Source organism: Colletotrichum fioriniae, assembly GCF_027942845.1.
Source record: "Colletotrichum fioriniae strain IMI 355084 chromosome Unknown scaffold_13, whole genome shotgun sequence".
Classification (NCBI taxonomy): domain Eukaryota; kingdom Fungi; phylum Ascomycota; class Sordariomycetes; order Glomerellales; family Glomerellaceae; genus Colletotrichum; species Colletotrichum fioriniae.
The window spans coordinates 1,715,163-1,730,239 of record NW_027076849.1 but is presented as its reverse complement, the minus strand read 5'-3'; the positions used below and the strand labels follow the sequence as shown (position 1 = coordinate 1,730,239).

At 54.1% G+C, this 15,077-nt stretch overlaps 5 protein-coding genes across 5 annotated transcripts; 1 reads left to right on the top strand and 4 right to left on the bottom strand.

Annotated features, from left to right (window-relative positions):
• Nucleotides 1-28: 28 nt before the first annotated feature.
• N0V96_010185 (uncharacterized protein) lies at nt 29-2,918 on the bottom strand (the record flags this gene model as incomplete). Its single annotated transcript, XM_065758868.1, has 3 exons — nt 29-1,094; nt 1,232-1,388; nt 1,439-2,918. The coding sequence occupies 3 exons, from the start codon at nt 2,916-2,918 to the stop codon at nt 29-31; spliced, it is 2,703 nt and encodes a 900-aa protein (XP_065612635.1).
• A 552-nt stretch (nt 2,919-3,470) lies between these two features.
• N0V96_010184 (uncharacterized protein) lies at nt 3,471-3,941 on the top strand (the record flags this gene model as incomplete). The annotated part of the gene is made up of 3 exons (XM_053196671.1): nt 3,471-3,498; nt 3,555-3,694; nt 3,795-3,941. 3 exons carry the CDS (start codon nt 3,471-3,473, stop codon nt 3,939-3,941), a joined length of 315 nt encoding a protein of 104 aa, XP_053045826.1.
• Nucleotides 3,942-7,311: 3,370 nt separating this feature from the next.
• APL4_2 (clathrin associated protein complex large subunit) lies at nt 7,312-8,366 on the bottom strand (the record flags this gene model as incomplete). The annotated part of the gene is made up of 3 exons (XM_065758867.1): nt 7,312-8,139; nt 8,305-8,311; nt 8,362-8,366. 3 exons carry the CDS (start codon nt 8,364-8,366, stop codon nt 7,312-7,314), a joined length of 840 nt encoding a protein of 279 aa, XP_065612634.1.
• A 727-nt stretch (nt 8,367-9,093) lies between these two features.
• Nucleotides 9,094-11,751, bottom strand: APL4_1 (clathrin associated protein complex large subunit; the record flags this gene model as incomplete). Its single annotated transcript, XM_053196673.2, has 4 exons — nt 9,094-11,248; nt 11,302-11,490; nt 11,556-11,679; nt 11,742-11,751. 4 exons carry the CDS (start codon nt 11,749-11,751, stop codon nt 9,094-9,096), a joined length of 2,478 nt encoding a protein of 825 aa, XP_053045828.2.
• Nucleotides 11,752-13,271: 1,520 nt separating this feature from the next.
• On the bottom strand, nt 13,272-14,268 carry CMD1 (Calmodulin; the record flags this gene model as incomplete). Its single annotated transcript, XM_053196674.1, has 7 exons — nt 13,272-13,306; nt 13,370-13,511; nt 13,562-13,632; nt 13,701-13,826; nt 13,979-13,994; nt 14,077-14,133; nt 14,266-14,268. The coding sequence occupies 7 exons, from the start codon at nt 14,266-14,268 to the stop codon at nt 13,272-13,274; spliced, it is 450 nt and encodes a 149-aa protein (XP_053045829.1).
• Nucleotides 14,269-15,077: the final 809 nt, after the last annotated feature.

Genomic DNA, 15,077 nt, shown 5'->3' with positions numbered 1-15,077 from the left:
TATATGATCTTCAACTTAATACCCGGCCTCAGTCATTTCTTGGGGCCTGTGACTGGTTGGGCGCTGGCGCAGGCGCACCAATAAGCCAACCAACGCCTGACGTCAACGTACCCATTGCCGCCTCGCGTAGCTGGTCGCGCTTCCTCGCCCTGGGGTGGTCATCATGCCCGTCCCATTCGCCATCAGGCACCGTACCTGATGAACCCGGCGCAGGGGCCGCAGCTGCTGCTGCAGCGGCGCCACCACCGGCGGACTGCTGTAGCGTTGAGAGCGCTGTGAAGTTGCGAGTCGCCGCGCGAGCCGTTGCGCGCGAGAGGTCGAATAGCGACATGGGCGCGTCGTCCCCGGCCTTGCTCGCAACCGCGGCTGAAGGGCGGGCCTGCCGTTCGCCTGACGACCGGTGTGATCGTGCCGCCGCAGGGGCTGCGTCGAAGCCGCCGGGCATACCAGAGTGCTCAGCAGCACCCAGGTCCTCTTCACGCGCAGCGTCCTCTTTGATAGCCGAGTCGAGCTGCTCCTCGCAGCGGCGGAAAGTTTTGAGGATCTCCTGTAGCTGCGAGGGAGGCGCAATCCGCAGGGCCGTCGCGAGACAGTCTATTCGCTGTTCTAGGTGCCTGATGTCGGGATTCCCACTGGCGTTGCCCAGGTGTGTCGGTCGTACTGTTCGGGCACTTCTGATGTACTGTCCAGCCTGCAGAGCAGCCCTCCAGGACCAGTCGTCGTCAACCTTGACCGTGGAGCCCGTCGATGCGTTCACCCCGCCGCTGAGGCGGTTAACGACGTATGAATACGCCGTCTCAAAGTCGTCTTCTTTCAAGGCTGCTTCGATACACATGGCTGTGATACGTTGCGTCGCAGCATCAACCTGCTGCCCATTGTCTTCGGCTTGAGCTGCAGCTGCAGCAGCTGTGTTGTTGCGGTCCACGAGTCCGGCGCGAACCATGTTGGTTCCCACATCCAAGAGGTCATGAAGCCGAGTGTAGCTCTTCGGGTTCTGCTCTAAAACTTTACCAATGATGGAGATGGGATCTGAGTGGACTCGCAACACGATAGGACTGAATGGCTCGCCTTGCCTCAGGACTAGCCGGTATTCGCTAAGGGCATGTGTTGCTTTTAGCAGGGAGTCGATACGGCGCCGCTCAGGGAGGGACTTGTGAATTGTTTGAGGGAAAGCATTGATACTGAAGAATCATTAGCGACAACCCGTCGTGATATGGCTTTTCCTACGTACATCTCGTCACATTTCTTGAGACCGCCCCTCACGCGACTCGGATTCGACGCACTGTCGTACGCGTTGAGCGCAGCAGCTACGATGGTCTCCTGCACTATTTGCGGCGAGAGCGGCTTGTCGGTGGCATCCTCGTATAAGGACCTTGCGAGCGAATACCCTGACCATGGTTAGCAAAGCAGAGTGACAAGTCGCATATGGTACACTTACGCGCACTAGACAGGAGTGCCCTCAGGATCTCGGTCTCGATGACTTCCGGCTTGACTCTGGCAAATATTCCCATCACCTTGCCCTCTGGTGTAGGCGCAATGCCCCAGTTCCGGAGCCAAAGAACCTCATTTCGTGCCTTGACCCAGTACGTTTCGTCGTTCTGGGGAGCCTTCTCGGCTAATGTGTGTATCAGCTGGATCACCTCGGCCTTCTGGTCTCGTTCATCTTGGATGAACGCCAAGTCTCCGGCCCTCTTGATAGTGCAGGGTAGTCCAGATTGCGTCAGTATAAATGCGCTGAGGATCAGGGCATGGAGAAGGTGTGTTGACTTTCTCGACGGCTTGGTGAGAGGGTTGGAATCCTTGAGCAGGTCGTCTCGCATGAAGGCAGTGTTCTTGTGGTTCAAGACCCCATCGCCTTCCAGATACGCAACAGCAGATAACGTGTCTGCGCCCTCACTTAGTGACATCATATCATCCTGGCCCAGCAGGTCCATGACCTTCCTCAACATTTGGTGAGCTCCTTCGAGCGCTTCTATGCTGGCCTCCGGTACCAGGTAAGCGCACGCCATGATTGCTCGTGCATAACGGCGATCGAGATGCTGCTGCTGCTGCTCACTGAGCCATACAACATCATGCTCTCCCAGATCTACGTCTACAGCGCCTCCCCATTGCTCAACGGCAGCAACAGCCACTCTCCAGGAGCTCGAGCTCTTGGCAAGAAGCCATTCGAGGAAGCGTTCCCATCCAGCACTATAAACGCTCTCGTCTGTCGATTCAGACTCTTCTAAGCGTTTCCACCGCGCGTCGTTATGTAGCCAAGGGACAAGCATGCATCTGAGATCTCTCCCAATCAAACCATAATCCTCCGGCTGCACGCCCGTCTGGGACAAAAGAGCATCAATGGCGGCGCCATCTGGGAGACTCTGAAATTCGGCCAACGTATAGGGCACGCTTTCGGTCGGGTAGTATTCGTAATTCCTCCTTAGCAGTGGCAACAAGGTTGAGACCATCCAGACTCGGATACCTGGAGCATATTGTATGAAAGGGCCGAGTAATTCGGGAAGCTGATTGAGCAGGCCGGCCTCTTCGTCGACACGGTGGGCTCGGTGGAGGAGGAATAAAGCCAATGGATCGTCGTCGGTCTCGACCGTGATATCCTTCCTAGCTAGCGGTAGCAAGTGGAGTTTGCGAACCTTTTTCGCAGCATCTTCGTCCGACAAGTTCTCGACGATGGAGTAGTCGATGTTCTCAGCTTCGCGATCGATGAATTCGCCAGTCGAAAGCTCCTCCAAAAAGGAAACGTAATCGCTAGAACTGACTGTCTCGGGCAGATAGGTCAAGAGGACGCGCAGAACGAGGTCCTTGCGTAGGACCGTGGCATGTCGAGAGGCGAGAAAGGCCAGGCTTTCAATATCGGCGTGGATGGCCAAGTGTACAGCCAAAAGCACAAGCTTCGGCGGGGACAGGACGAGGCTCATTCTGCGGAGATCCGAGGCATATCCAGTCTAGTGTGTCGTCGGGAACTTTTACTGTGAACTGGCCACGAGGTGCTGGTGCTGGACTCAGTTGGTCATAGGAACTATCGCGAACCGATGTCGGTATATCAGGGTGTTGAATAAGTCGACAGGTGCAAGCGCAAGTGCAAGTAGGCACAGGCACAGGCATCAAGGTCCAACTCCCCGAAGCGTGTTCAGTTGGGAACTTAGGTAGGGTGCATGCACTTAGCTTTCGTCATAAGGCGAAGGTACCTGACCTGAGGTGCTGAGTGGAGTGAGTGCCAGGTGCTCCGATTGGCAAGCGGGTTGATCCAGGGAGGCATAGACGCGCGCTAGCCCCGAGAACTCACGGTCCCGGCGGAAGTGCTATTGGAATCAGGTACCTTCTGATAGGACAATATTTGCCAGACAGCCGCGGACTCTTCCATTGGCATAACCACCTTCCAGACTTTCGACTTCGCGATTGCGTCTCCACGACAGTATCCGACGACTTGAAGCTTCACCCACCCACCAACCGGCGCTTGTATATCCACAATGGCCTCTGGATACGGACTTCACGGAGGTAATCTACCATTCCCGCTGCCATTGATGCCGTACTAATCCTGTGACGCCGGCTAGGCCCATCGCGGTGCTTCCCCTACTGGCAGGAACTCCTCGGCTGCTACGTCGTCAACACCAACGGCGAGGACCACTCGGAGAAGAAGAAGTGCGGTTTGGCTCTGGAGGATTACTACGAGTGCTTGCACCATAAGAAGGAGGTCTGTCAGGCCCCTCAATCCCTCAATCCCTCGATCCCTAAACCCCGGCATTCCTACCACTAGAGGACCGATCACTAACCAGTGATACGAACACACACAGGCTGCGAGAACGAGGGCGCTTCAGGCTGCCTACCGAAAGGCCGAGTCGGCCAGTGCACGAGACAACGCACCGAGTGCGGGGCAAATACGCAACTTGGGACTACTCGGCAAGGAGGACGACACGAAGGCTGTAACGGGGTCGAGTTGAGCGAGATAAAGCTAAAGCCAGGCTTGAGAGGGGCGAAACAACATGTACATGGCGCGAACCGAATAGGTAGCTTCTGCAAGCACCAAATGATCAACACCAGTTTTCTTTTCAGTGCATGGAGATGTATCGCTTGCGTGCTGTTCGGGGATCTAGAGAGGTGCCAGTCCCAACTGAGACGAGACACATCTTCTACATCAGAATATTGAAATGCGTTGAAGTCACCCAGCATATGGATGGTTGTGGTGGTGGTGGTGGTGGTAATGATGTGCTGTTACTAATCTCAAAGCAGTGGGCTTACCATACGCCATCTGAGAAGGCTGTGTAGGTAAACGAAGGGGAAACAATTGCCAACGTAGCTCAGTTACTGAGCTTAGCCTCACTGGCGAAACTCGCGAGGGACGGCGGCCGGAGCAGTCAGCCGGAGCAAGGTAGCATGTATACGTACCAAGGGAAAGTGCAGTCTTCAATTCATTAGAAGCCGCACCTGCCCTAAAGAAAGACCGGAGTAGTCGATGATTCACACCCAGAACAATATTTCGATGCCCTTCGCTGCTACTTCACCTTCCAGTTTCTCCAGAGGCATATTCCCGATGCACCAACCGGACCAGATTCTTGCTCCTTCCACATCCCCTCGACTACCCTTACAGCTGCCACTGATAGCCGTTGCCTTCCTTCACTTCAAGTGTTTTTCTGCCAGCTTCACGGGTTCCATGGGAGACTTCGTCGAACTCGTTCGCCAAGGCATCACCAATCACCAGCCACAGAGTCACAATGCCTAGTTTCAGGGGCATCGACATCTCGATCGTGCCGGGTCCCAACTTAGAGGGGTTGCCCGAGCTCCCTCACCCTGAGTCCTCCTCTGTCCGACTTCGGAGTCCTCATGCAACAAGCCCGATGTCGACCACGGCTTCCAGCTTCACTTTAACGCCAGAGAAGTGTAGACCGACAACGTCCGTCTACATTCCCTCGTCGCCAGGTTTGTCACTAGTCTTGCTTGCTTTCCCTGCATATCACAGCGGTTGGTCGGAATTGACATAGATACCCAGGATCCCAATTTCACTTGAGGTACTCAATCAACAAGCCTCCCACGGATAGCAAATTCTTGTATTTCAGAATGACCATGAACGGCCGTCAGGTAGTTTCTTGGGGTATCAAGTCGCATGCCACCCAGAGCCAGATCGTTAGTCATGCTCTGTACGAGCCTGATACCAAGTGGCATTATCGAGAGTGTGGCGTCACTTATAAGCGTGAAGGCATTGAGAAACGTTTCTTTCACTTCACGCCGCGCTCCGAAACCTCCGCTGCCATGGATGGCGGCCTTATCGACCTGCAGATTTTCCGATCCTACGGACGAAGGAAGAGGGCGCCTCAACTTGATGACTTTCGCAGTCAAGATCAATATGGTATCACGTAAGAACTCTTTTCATCCTCCACTCAAACACTTTGACTAAGTTTATGCACGATATAGATCACCAACCGGCGGCCTCGTGGAGTCGCCTCAAGATCTCACATTTTACGACTGGGTCCTCGTCGACCCTGTTGACTCTCCGTTCGCCACATTCCGCTTCTTCTACCGCACTTGGGAAAACCTGAAGGCATTGAATTTGGTCTCTGAGGCGCATTATGAGGAACTTATGGCTTCAAATACACAAAGTGGACAGCTGCCTAACAGACCAAAGACCCCAAATCACAATGAGACTGAAAGCTATCCTCGAACCCATCTGAGACCATTTGGCCTCGAATCTCTTGACGGCCTGGTCTTTGAGGACAGTAACACAAATCGGGACAAGACGAGGGACAGGCAGAGCTCGACTGTCGAGAGAGACTTCTACCTTGAAATACCACCCAAGCTCGCTCCTCCGGCGCTGCCCTCGACCAGGATGCCTCAACCCAGCAAGCTAGCGCGAGAGATTCGGAAGATTTCGGACCCTCTTCGACCTCTGCCAATGCTTCCTGATTTTGAGCCATCCATCCGCAGGCAGTCATTAGAATCAACGAGGGCACCTTCAGTCACGCCATCGCTCTTACCGTACATTGACGAGTCGAGTGGTGGCGACGAGTTTGAGCTCGGGGTCGCCAGACAGGTAATGCTGCCTTCTCTATCTCAAGAGCTCCCTGAGACGGATTCTCGACGTCCTCTCCCATCTCCTCCCCGAGCACTTCCAGCGTCTTCATCCGACTACGACATGACGCCTCCTTCTACGGGTGGCTTGGAAGTACTCAATCGGGTTGGGAGGCAGGAGTATATTGCCGTAGCGCGTGCGAATGCCATGCGGCTGAGAGGTTCGTCCATCAACAGTCTGAACTTCTCAGGGCATTCTATTCGAGATCCCAGGGGCGTCGGCTCTGACCCTGGCATGACGTCAATTGTCGATAACTTTGACAATATGAGCTTTTCGGAGGGGAGAATGGCTCAAGCGAAGTCCATCGCCTTTGCGTCGCAGGCATGGCAGATTGAATCTCAACAAGGGGAATATTCGAGAGAGGAACGAAGGCCAATGAGACTTCCGGGTTCAAGAAGACGGTTTCGAGTTGTCTGCAGGACTATTATGATCGTAGGAATAAGTTTGCTGAAAGAAATGGAGCACTTCGGTGATCAATTCACTGATCATGTACAGAAGCCAGCATGTTTCAGAAAGGTACTAGAAGCTACTGACCGAACAAAAACAAAAGAGACTCGCATAGATACCTTCAGTAGATAAACATGCAACGCTTTTCTAAATGAGGGAAGGAAGATGGAAATGAACAATTATCAGTGCATTTGAAAGGTTAAAGATCCATGGATCGCTGTAAAAGTGATGTTGCGGGCTTTTGTAGAGCCCAGAGGCTTCATAACGCCGTAATCTTGAGACATATATATATATATAGTTATATATAAATTTTGCATCATCTTACCCTAAATACAATCCGTCTGGCATGGGGTATACCTTGATGAGTAAGTCGCCACCAACACGGGAGTGTTTAAGCAGGATTGATTAGGTTGAATCTCCCTTGACGGTATAACGTTGCTTGCGATATTGACAGATGTCGGCGAGGCTGGTCGAAGTAGAGCCGCTGTGACGAAATAACTGGCGTTAGCGAACACGAAAACCAGGGACTCCCTCCTAGTACGTGCAACATCAGCTCGTTCAAACCAGAAAATGCAGGGAACTATTGTAACATTGCCCTCTGCCGACTAGTTGTTTGAAGAGCCTCTATGATTAGTTCGTACTTGGAATGTTGATTTCTTACTTGTTCACAATATTCGTGCCAGAATTTCCGACTTCACACGCCACAAGTAGAACCTCAACATCCCTCAGAACTATATCCCACTGGTCAGAACTGATCGATCTCGTAAGGTATAAATAGACAAACCCCCTGCGCCTCTACATCACCACCACCTCTCACACAAAACCCGCTCAGGCCTTAGATTCAACCCACTCTTCGACGTGAGGCTCTCGACCAACTCATCAGTCATGGACGGGATTCCACAAACATACACCAACACATTGCCGCGTTCCGCTTCGGGCCCCAAGGCTTCCGCCACGTCCTCCAAACCCATGCGACGCCTCTTAAACGGGACGTCCATCTCGTTGCAACGTAGAACTGACTCAGACCTTGGAGACGCGGGACCCGGACCGAGGCCAGTCAAGAACATCCGCATCTGACCACGAACCTTTTCCCGGCCAAAAATAGCCGCCAGCCGCTCCATGAAGAGGATCTTTTCGGAATCGAGGATGCTGCTCTCGCCAAAAGAGTCTGGCGGTGACGGCGGCACCTTTGTTGAGTACATGAACTGGACGTCGTATGGGCAACTGCTCCTCTCCCCGTCCACCCCCTCTACCCCTTCCGCCAGGTGGCTCACGATACTCATCAGTGGATTCACTCCGACGCCGCCCGCGATAAAGACGATTCGCCGCAGGGAGGCCAAGTCGGTGATCCCGGGGGGTGGCCAGACAAAGGACCCGCCGACGCGGACCTGAATCTCTGGTTTCCTCTCTACTAGAGAGCGGTCCTCGTTCTCGTCGTCGTCGTCGTCGTCGTCGACGGGCTGATCCCAGAGCCAAGCGGCGGCCGGGTTCGTCGGTGAATTCTGCACCGCGAGCTCGAGGTATGCAGATCTCGGCAAGACGGCCTTGGATGGCGGGCTGGTGAGGGTGAAGCCGCCTGCCTTGGGCACGCCGGGGACGTAGGTGTCGAGCCATTGGCCGGGGAGGAACTGTTTCCCGTAACGAGTAAGTCACATCTAATCGAAACTTTTGGCAATGTGAGGCCAGGTCACCCGGGAAGAGCCATGGTCAGAAATGGGGAAAGTCCGCGCCATGTAAGTCGCGTCTGTGAACCTCGTCTTTTGAGGGGAGACAAATCCGGATGACGAGCGTACCTCGATCCTTGACCCCTCCTTTACCCCAAGCCGAAAGAGACGGATGTCTTCGTTCACGGCATTGACTCTGACAAGTGTGACGCTATGCAATGTCTGTCTTCCTTCATGAGTACGTAGGTACTGCTTACGGCAAGACAGCTTGGGGTGGGCGGCTTCCTACAGAATCCCGGGGTTGAGCCGCCGTGCGCTCGGTATGCGACGTCGACGTTTCACCCGGCTCCTTGCCCATATTTTGAAAAGTAGATGTGCAAGCGCGAACTTGAGGGGGCCGGACGAGGAAACGACTGAATTTGATGGCGAGGGAGCTTGTACGCGGTTGATACATCTGTTTTTCTGAATTGTTGTTGGCTCCGCTATCGAGGTAGGTGGGATGGATGGATGCCTGCACCGAGGTCGGAGAACTCGGTGAAGTGTGTGCATGTCATCGACCCGCACTTGGCCAAGCACTACAGCACAACGACAACGACGCATAGATTGGAAATTGCCACGTCGACACTAGAGCTAGATGTGTCGTCACGGATCGAATCCTGTAAGAAGCAAGTGATTTCAACGACGGTGTGCTTTTAATTGCGCCCAATCTTTCATCCTCGCAGATCTTTCTATTTTTCAATACGCTTGCCTTGTCATCGTAAGTATACAAGCCCAAGCCATGTTCAAGTCCACGCCACCGCCCGAAGAGACATGTGCCAAATCAGGACGGCTCGGTCCAGTTCACCTGGTCCATCACTTCCCCGGCAGACGAATGCCCGTACCCGATCCTCAGACGTAATCGCAGCGGCTGCGAGAAAGTTAGCAATGTGACGAAGGGTACAAGAGGAAAGAGGGGAAGAAACGTACTCCCTTGGCTCCAGAAACAATCATTCTCTGGGTGGCTTCAGCACCAGGACCGACATCCGTGCTCGAAATGGCCATGAGCTGCAGCTTCTGCGTCTTGGGAACGGCTGCCTGTAATCCCACGTTTGACAAAGGACCGGGGCCTGAGTTTCTGAAGCGACCTATAACTTGGACTAGACCCTCGGCGTTGCGTTGGATCTGGAAGCTGACGTTGAGACCGTTGTTGTCGTAGACAGGAAGGCCTGCGGGTGCCTGCGGAGCGGCCTGCGCCTGGGGCGGAGGGGTTGCCACGGCGGACATGGACGACATCAGGTCCATGTTCGAGCCACCCATAACTGGTGCAGGGGAGCCCACTGGCTGGGCTGGACCTTGGGAGAAGAGGTCCATGATCGAGGCTGCCTGGGATTGTTGCGGGCCAGGAGATGTTGATGTAGGGGGCGATGAGGTACCGCCCAGAATGTCAGCGAGAAGGTCAGTGTTAGAGGCGCCACCGGCGGCGGGTGTTGTTGTTGGAGGGGTGTCCATGAGGTCGAATAGGAGATCCTGCTCGGTCGGCTTGACGACCCTCGATTTCCTGTTGGCGGCCTTGGCCTTCTTTGTGGTGGTCGCGGCGCCCAGTACGCGGGATTCCTCCTTGATTTGGGGCGGCGGCATCTTCTCAAGAACACCAGAGCGGATCTGGTCGTACGAGAACAGGTTGGTGTACTCAACAGCTCTTTGCTGAACCTCAACATCCAGACTTGTCTGGTGGACTTCAAGCAACCGGCGGATGCGATCGAGTTGCGCAGGATCCGACAATCTCGCCGTCAGCTTAACGAGAGCCGTAACGATGTACTCGGTTGAGACTTGAGTCGCGTGGTTGCTGTTGAGGATGGTCGTGAACAAGTCGATGAGTTCGTGCTGCTTGACCTCCCGAACCAGTTCTTCCTCTTCATATTGCCCACCTCTCAAGAGGGCATCACCGTATTCACCGATGCACCACGCTCCGGCTTGTGTCAGACTCTCCTGCGTAATATCCTTTTTCAAGTTGATGTAAAGCTTCTGAACGGCATAAGTCTGCAGTTCAGGGGTAGTGGCCACCAGTCTGATAAACGATGACATGATGGGCTCCTTAACATAATTGCCGGCGAGCGTCAACACTCGCAACATTGTGTCGACGTGCCAACGCTTGTTCGGTGCAAATTTGTCGGCAGCAATGCCTATTTGACTGGTCATGGTAGGCTTAAACTCGTTGTCGGCGACCTCCAAGAATGCAAGTAACTCCCGGATGAGGACCCGCACGTTGCTCTCGTTTATAAGTGTGAAACTGAGTTCGAGCGCTCGCCTCCTGATGCTGATATCCGGGTCTCTCAGGCACTCCAAAATGGTGTTGCGGTGTCTCTGGACGGCGTTTGGCTCGATGGCGACTACCTTAATGAGAGTGTTGAGCGCAACATAACGGATGTTGTTGTCGCGATTGGACAGGAACTTGCCCAGAATGTTGACACCGAGCACGCGAAGACCAGAATCCGCCTCGATATCGAGGATGGTGAGGACGGCCTCATACAAGATGGAGTTTCCAACGTTCTTTGAGGAGTCCGTATTCGTCGCAACCTGTGCCAGAATATCGTTGATCTGCTCACTGACATGTGCGTCGCCCGTAGCCAAGGCCCTCAGGAAGCGGAGGATCTTGACTTGCACAAACGGATCGCTAATACCTGTAACGTCATGCTCGGGAGCATATCCAGAGGTTGCGAGAGCCTTCAGTGTCTTGACCAGGTTCGGTACAAAGATCTTAAACTTCTCGACAATATCCTCATCACCATCCGCATCTTCCTCTTCGTCGGCCTCGCAGAAGCTGGTCGCCAGAGTCAGACCGCACAGCTGGACGCCGTGGTTTCGGTCGGCCAGCAGGTTGCTGACCTTGTCGACGAAGTGCTCTTTCAAATCTGGGACCTTGCGACATATCCGCATGGCACAGAGAGCCGCCTTCCTTCGAATATACGGGTTCGATGTGTTGACGCAGGCCTCGACTTGCTGGAACAGGTCTCGCGACATCTCAATGGAGGCGATATTACCCAAGGTGCAAAGGGCCAGACCGACGACATACTGGTTCGAGTGGGCGAGGTCACTATTCCATATCAGCTATGGTGTTAATGGCTAAAGTGTGTTGTCGGTCCTTACTTCTGCAGCGAGTTTGTAACAAGCGTCAAGACCTCCTGATTTTCGTCGAGCAGCAAACTAGTAGCGAGATGGCCCAGTCGCTTGTCGGCAAATCGTGGAGAGGCCAGCAGCTTCAGGCATTCGATCTGACCAAAATGTGTTCTCTCACCGAGGGTGAAGAGGTATAGGAGCTTGGCAACATTGTTCCGCCTAGTGATTGAAGTCAGCCCCGATCTGTGGTGGGATTCCTCTTGGAGTCACAATTTATTGCGCACCTCACGCTGTGGTCGCCGCTCTCTTCTCTGAAGCTTGCTCGGATGGAGGCGCTCTCTTTCTGAATAACGGCTCGTTCGTCGGCGATGGTCTTGGCAGCGCGAACGTTGCGGATGAACTGCTTCACTGGAGTATCACCTAGGTCAGCTCCAGGCCACCGACACAGGTACAGAGGGGCTTCATCATACAAGAACTCATGTTGGGCGACCGGGGGGATGGGCCCGCGGAGGGCCTTGGACAGGTAGCTGGGGCCTGGAGGAGAAAATTGCACGGAGGGGGTTGCAAGCTCGTCGAGAGCTCTCGAAAGGGCGAGTCGCGATTGTCGAGGAGGTCTTTGAGGGTCGTGTTCCGGTAGACTTGCTCAGGACCGACGAATAGACCAGATAGACGGGGCCAAGGATGTCAGGCCCGGCGGGTTGAGCGACATGCATCCGTGGCCTGGCATTGGAGGTGCACCGTGCAGCGCCGTCACAGGTGTGGGGCCGACGTGTAGACTTGGCCCTACATTTCAGGCGCAAACTAATTATCTGGTACTTGGGGGGCCATAGGCCTTTGATAAGGGGGCTTTAGGGGTCCTTCAGCGTGCCGTGTAGTATCAACACTGTACCTAGGTAGCTGCCATCCATGTCCTAAGGGACCGGACCGGAAGGTAGTGGGATCTTGTGCGCCTACCTAGTCTTCACCACCCAGTTAAACCTCACATTCTCGAGTCTTGTAAGGCCTGAGAAGCTCCCGACCTGGTCTTTCTCATGCTGCATCCGATTCACATTCTACTCCGTCGGAAAGTGGAAGACTAACTTGAAATCTGAATATTAGTTTTCTAAAAGCAGGGGCTTCCATTGACGATGCGTCATGGAGCTTGTTGTCGATCTTACGTGCATTATATCAAGATATTCCAAGAACGTGATGGTTACGACAACAGATTGCAGTCCCAGGTTTACTTCAATACACGCATAATTGGAATATTTAGAGGGGTGGATCGGGGCGGTGCCTGCAGCCCTGCCAAGCCAGATTGCTCTGCCGGCCTAGCTCTGGTTCACCATATTTCAGGCCACGGGTAATACGTGTGGCACAATGCAATCATCTATCCATCTCTATGACTCCGTACTTTGATGGACAGGCTTATACGATGCTTCTGTTGCCCGCAGTCATTGTCAGCCTGGGTGCATCAGACTAATATGCCCACCCAATGAAGGCTCAAAAACAGTCATCGGCGCCATATCTCAGCATGTGATGCTCGCCGTAGAAAAGCCAAGACGACAAACAAGCGCCTTGCGCCAGATCACAGGTAAGATCAAGCTTCGCAGTTGTAATTGATAAATTCGCCGGGATGATTGACTTTTGCATTCGCCGCCCTGGAGGAGACCCCCTTTCTAAGCGTAACTCCCGTATCATTCAAAATAAGTCTTGTGTCTGTGTCGGTGTAGGTGTAGGAGAGTGTGTTCGTTAAATAAGCATCGTGATAGAACGGGAATGAAACAGGCAAGTGTGCTGGCAGCGAGACGAATGCATAGAGCCCCCCCTCAACCGTCCGAATGTCAAACTCGTCCTTTCGCTGGTTATTCTCGTATGCCAACTCCCACGGTCTAAAAGGATACCTTCCGACCAGCCTGACCCTGCGAAACCTGTTCGTGTCGTTCCTCGCAAGAAACAAATGCTGCGTGGCCAATGTCACCGTGAATGGGTTCGACCTACAGCCGCTCGAGCAACTTGACGCCTTACTTCTGCATCATGAGTTGGACGAACTCGTTGTCTGGAAATGTTTGTTAGCAACGTGAGCGACGGGCAGCGGGAAAAACGTAGGTCGCCCTCTTACAGTCAATACGTCCATCGCCGTCCTGGTCAGCCTCGCGAATCATCTCATCAACCTCATCATCGGTGAGCTTCTCGCCGATTGAAGTCATGACGTGGCGAAGCTCGGCGGCGGAGATGAAGCCGTTGTTATCGCGGTCAAAGACCTGTCTCTGATTAGCACTATCTACATGCGCGTTGCGCCAGATCTTCTCACCTTGAAGGCTTCACGAATCTCCTCTTCGGAGTCGGTGTCCTTCATCTTGCGGGCCATCATGGTGAGAAACTCTGCCAGGTCATTCGTCAGCGAGCCGATTCCGTGTGGATGGTTGCCAGTGGTTGCTGCGTAAACCTACCAGGGAAGTCGATCGTTCCGTTGTTGTCGGCGTCAACTTCGTTGATCATGTCCTGGAGCTCCGACTCGGAGGGGTTCTGTCCCAGGGAGCGCATGACGGTGCCGAGCTCCTTGGTTGTGATTTGTCCTGTCCGTATTCTTTAGCTCCATGCCCTGGAAATCCACATGATCAAGTCTCGATAATGTCCCAATGCTTATCTCGTATCGGAGCTGTCGCGGGAGTCGAAATTGTACGAGCGCGGGGTCGAGAGAAAGGGAAAGGGGGGAGCAGGTACTGACCATCGCCGTCCTTGTCCTGTATTGATGGGTCAGCTAACGTTCAAAAACACCTTTCGAGGAAACGGAAAGACGTCCGGGACGGACTCGGAAGGACTTACAAAGAGGGAGAAGGCCTCCTTGAACTCGGAAACTTGCTCTTCGGTGAGGGAGTCAGCCTAGATTGGAGGTAGCCGTGTCAGTTCAGCTCGCCGAAAATAGCGTCGGTAGCCCCTCAGTCGCGGGGTTACCTCACGAGAGGTAGCATAAAGGCGGGATAGAGGATGGAGCTCGGAATTTGGGCAACTGACCATGGCGATTGTTGGCGATGATTTGTTGTGGGAATACGGGACTGGTTCTGGAAGCGGTCTACGTCGAATGGGGCCGTAAGGTATGGAGTTGGAAGATGTTCACGAAAGTGTTCGCAAGCCTTGGCCAGATTAGATGCTACTGGATGCCTTTGGGGGGTCGAGCTTTTCTGTAGTGTGCAGCTCGTGGGGGAGAGACAGGGGCAGACGGGGGAGAACGTCGGGCGAGAGGGGGCCGCGGACGTCGAAGGGTCGAAGCTGACAGGCCGCCTGCTCGGTCTGTGGCTGACCGGGGCAGCCATAGGTTGCCTTAACCACTGGGCAGCGGGCGTCTTTCCAGGACGGTAGGCGGTAGCTTCATCTCTCAGCGTGTCAAGGCACCGCGTCTCCCAGCTTGATGGGCCAATCTATGGCGCCAGGGGTCGCTGTGTCCTTGGCGGTGTCACCCAAAGATACAGACTAAGGTACCTTAGAGAAGGCCCCTAAATGAAAGGGTCTGGAAGGTGCCAGGTGTCCAGGCGTCCCGTCGCGCCCACTGCCTGGCCCACTTGTACCTATTTCCCATCCATTCCACTCTTCACCTTAATTAATTGAGCAAAGAGTGGAAGAAAAAGCTGACATAAGACATCCTGAAGCGGTGGATGCATGAAGAACAACATACCAATTGACGTCGAGCAGTGCCGCGTCGCCAACCTCAGGTACCTAAAGGTGCCTTAATTACAGAGTTCCCTCTTAGAGGCAGGTTGCCTCGACGGTACGGAGCCATTAGGATTTGGCGCGGCCCACACGCGGCTCAATCCGCAGACAACCGAATA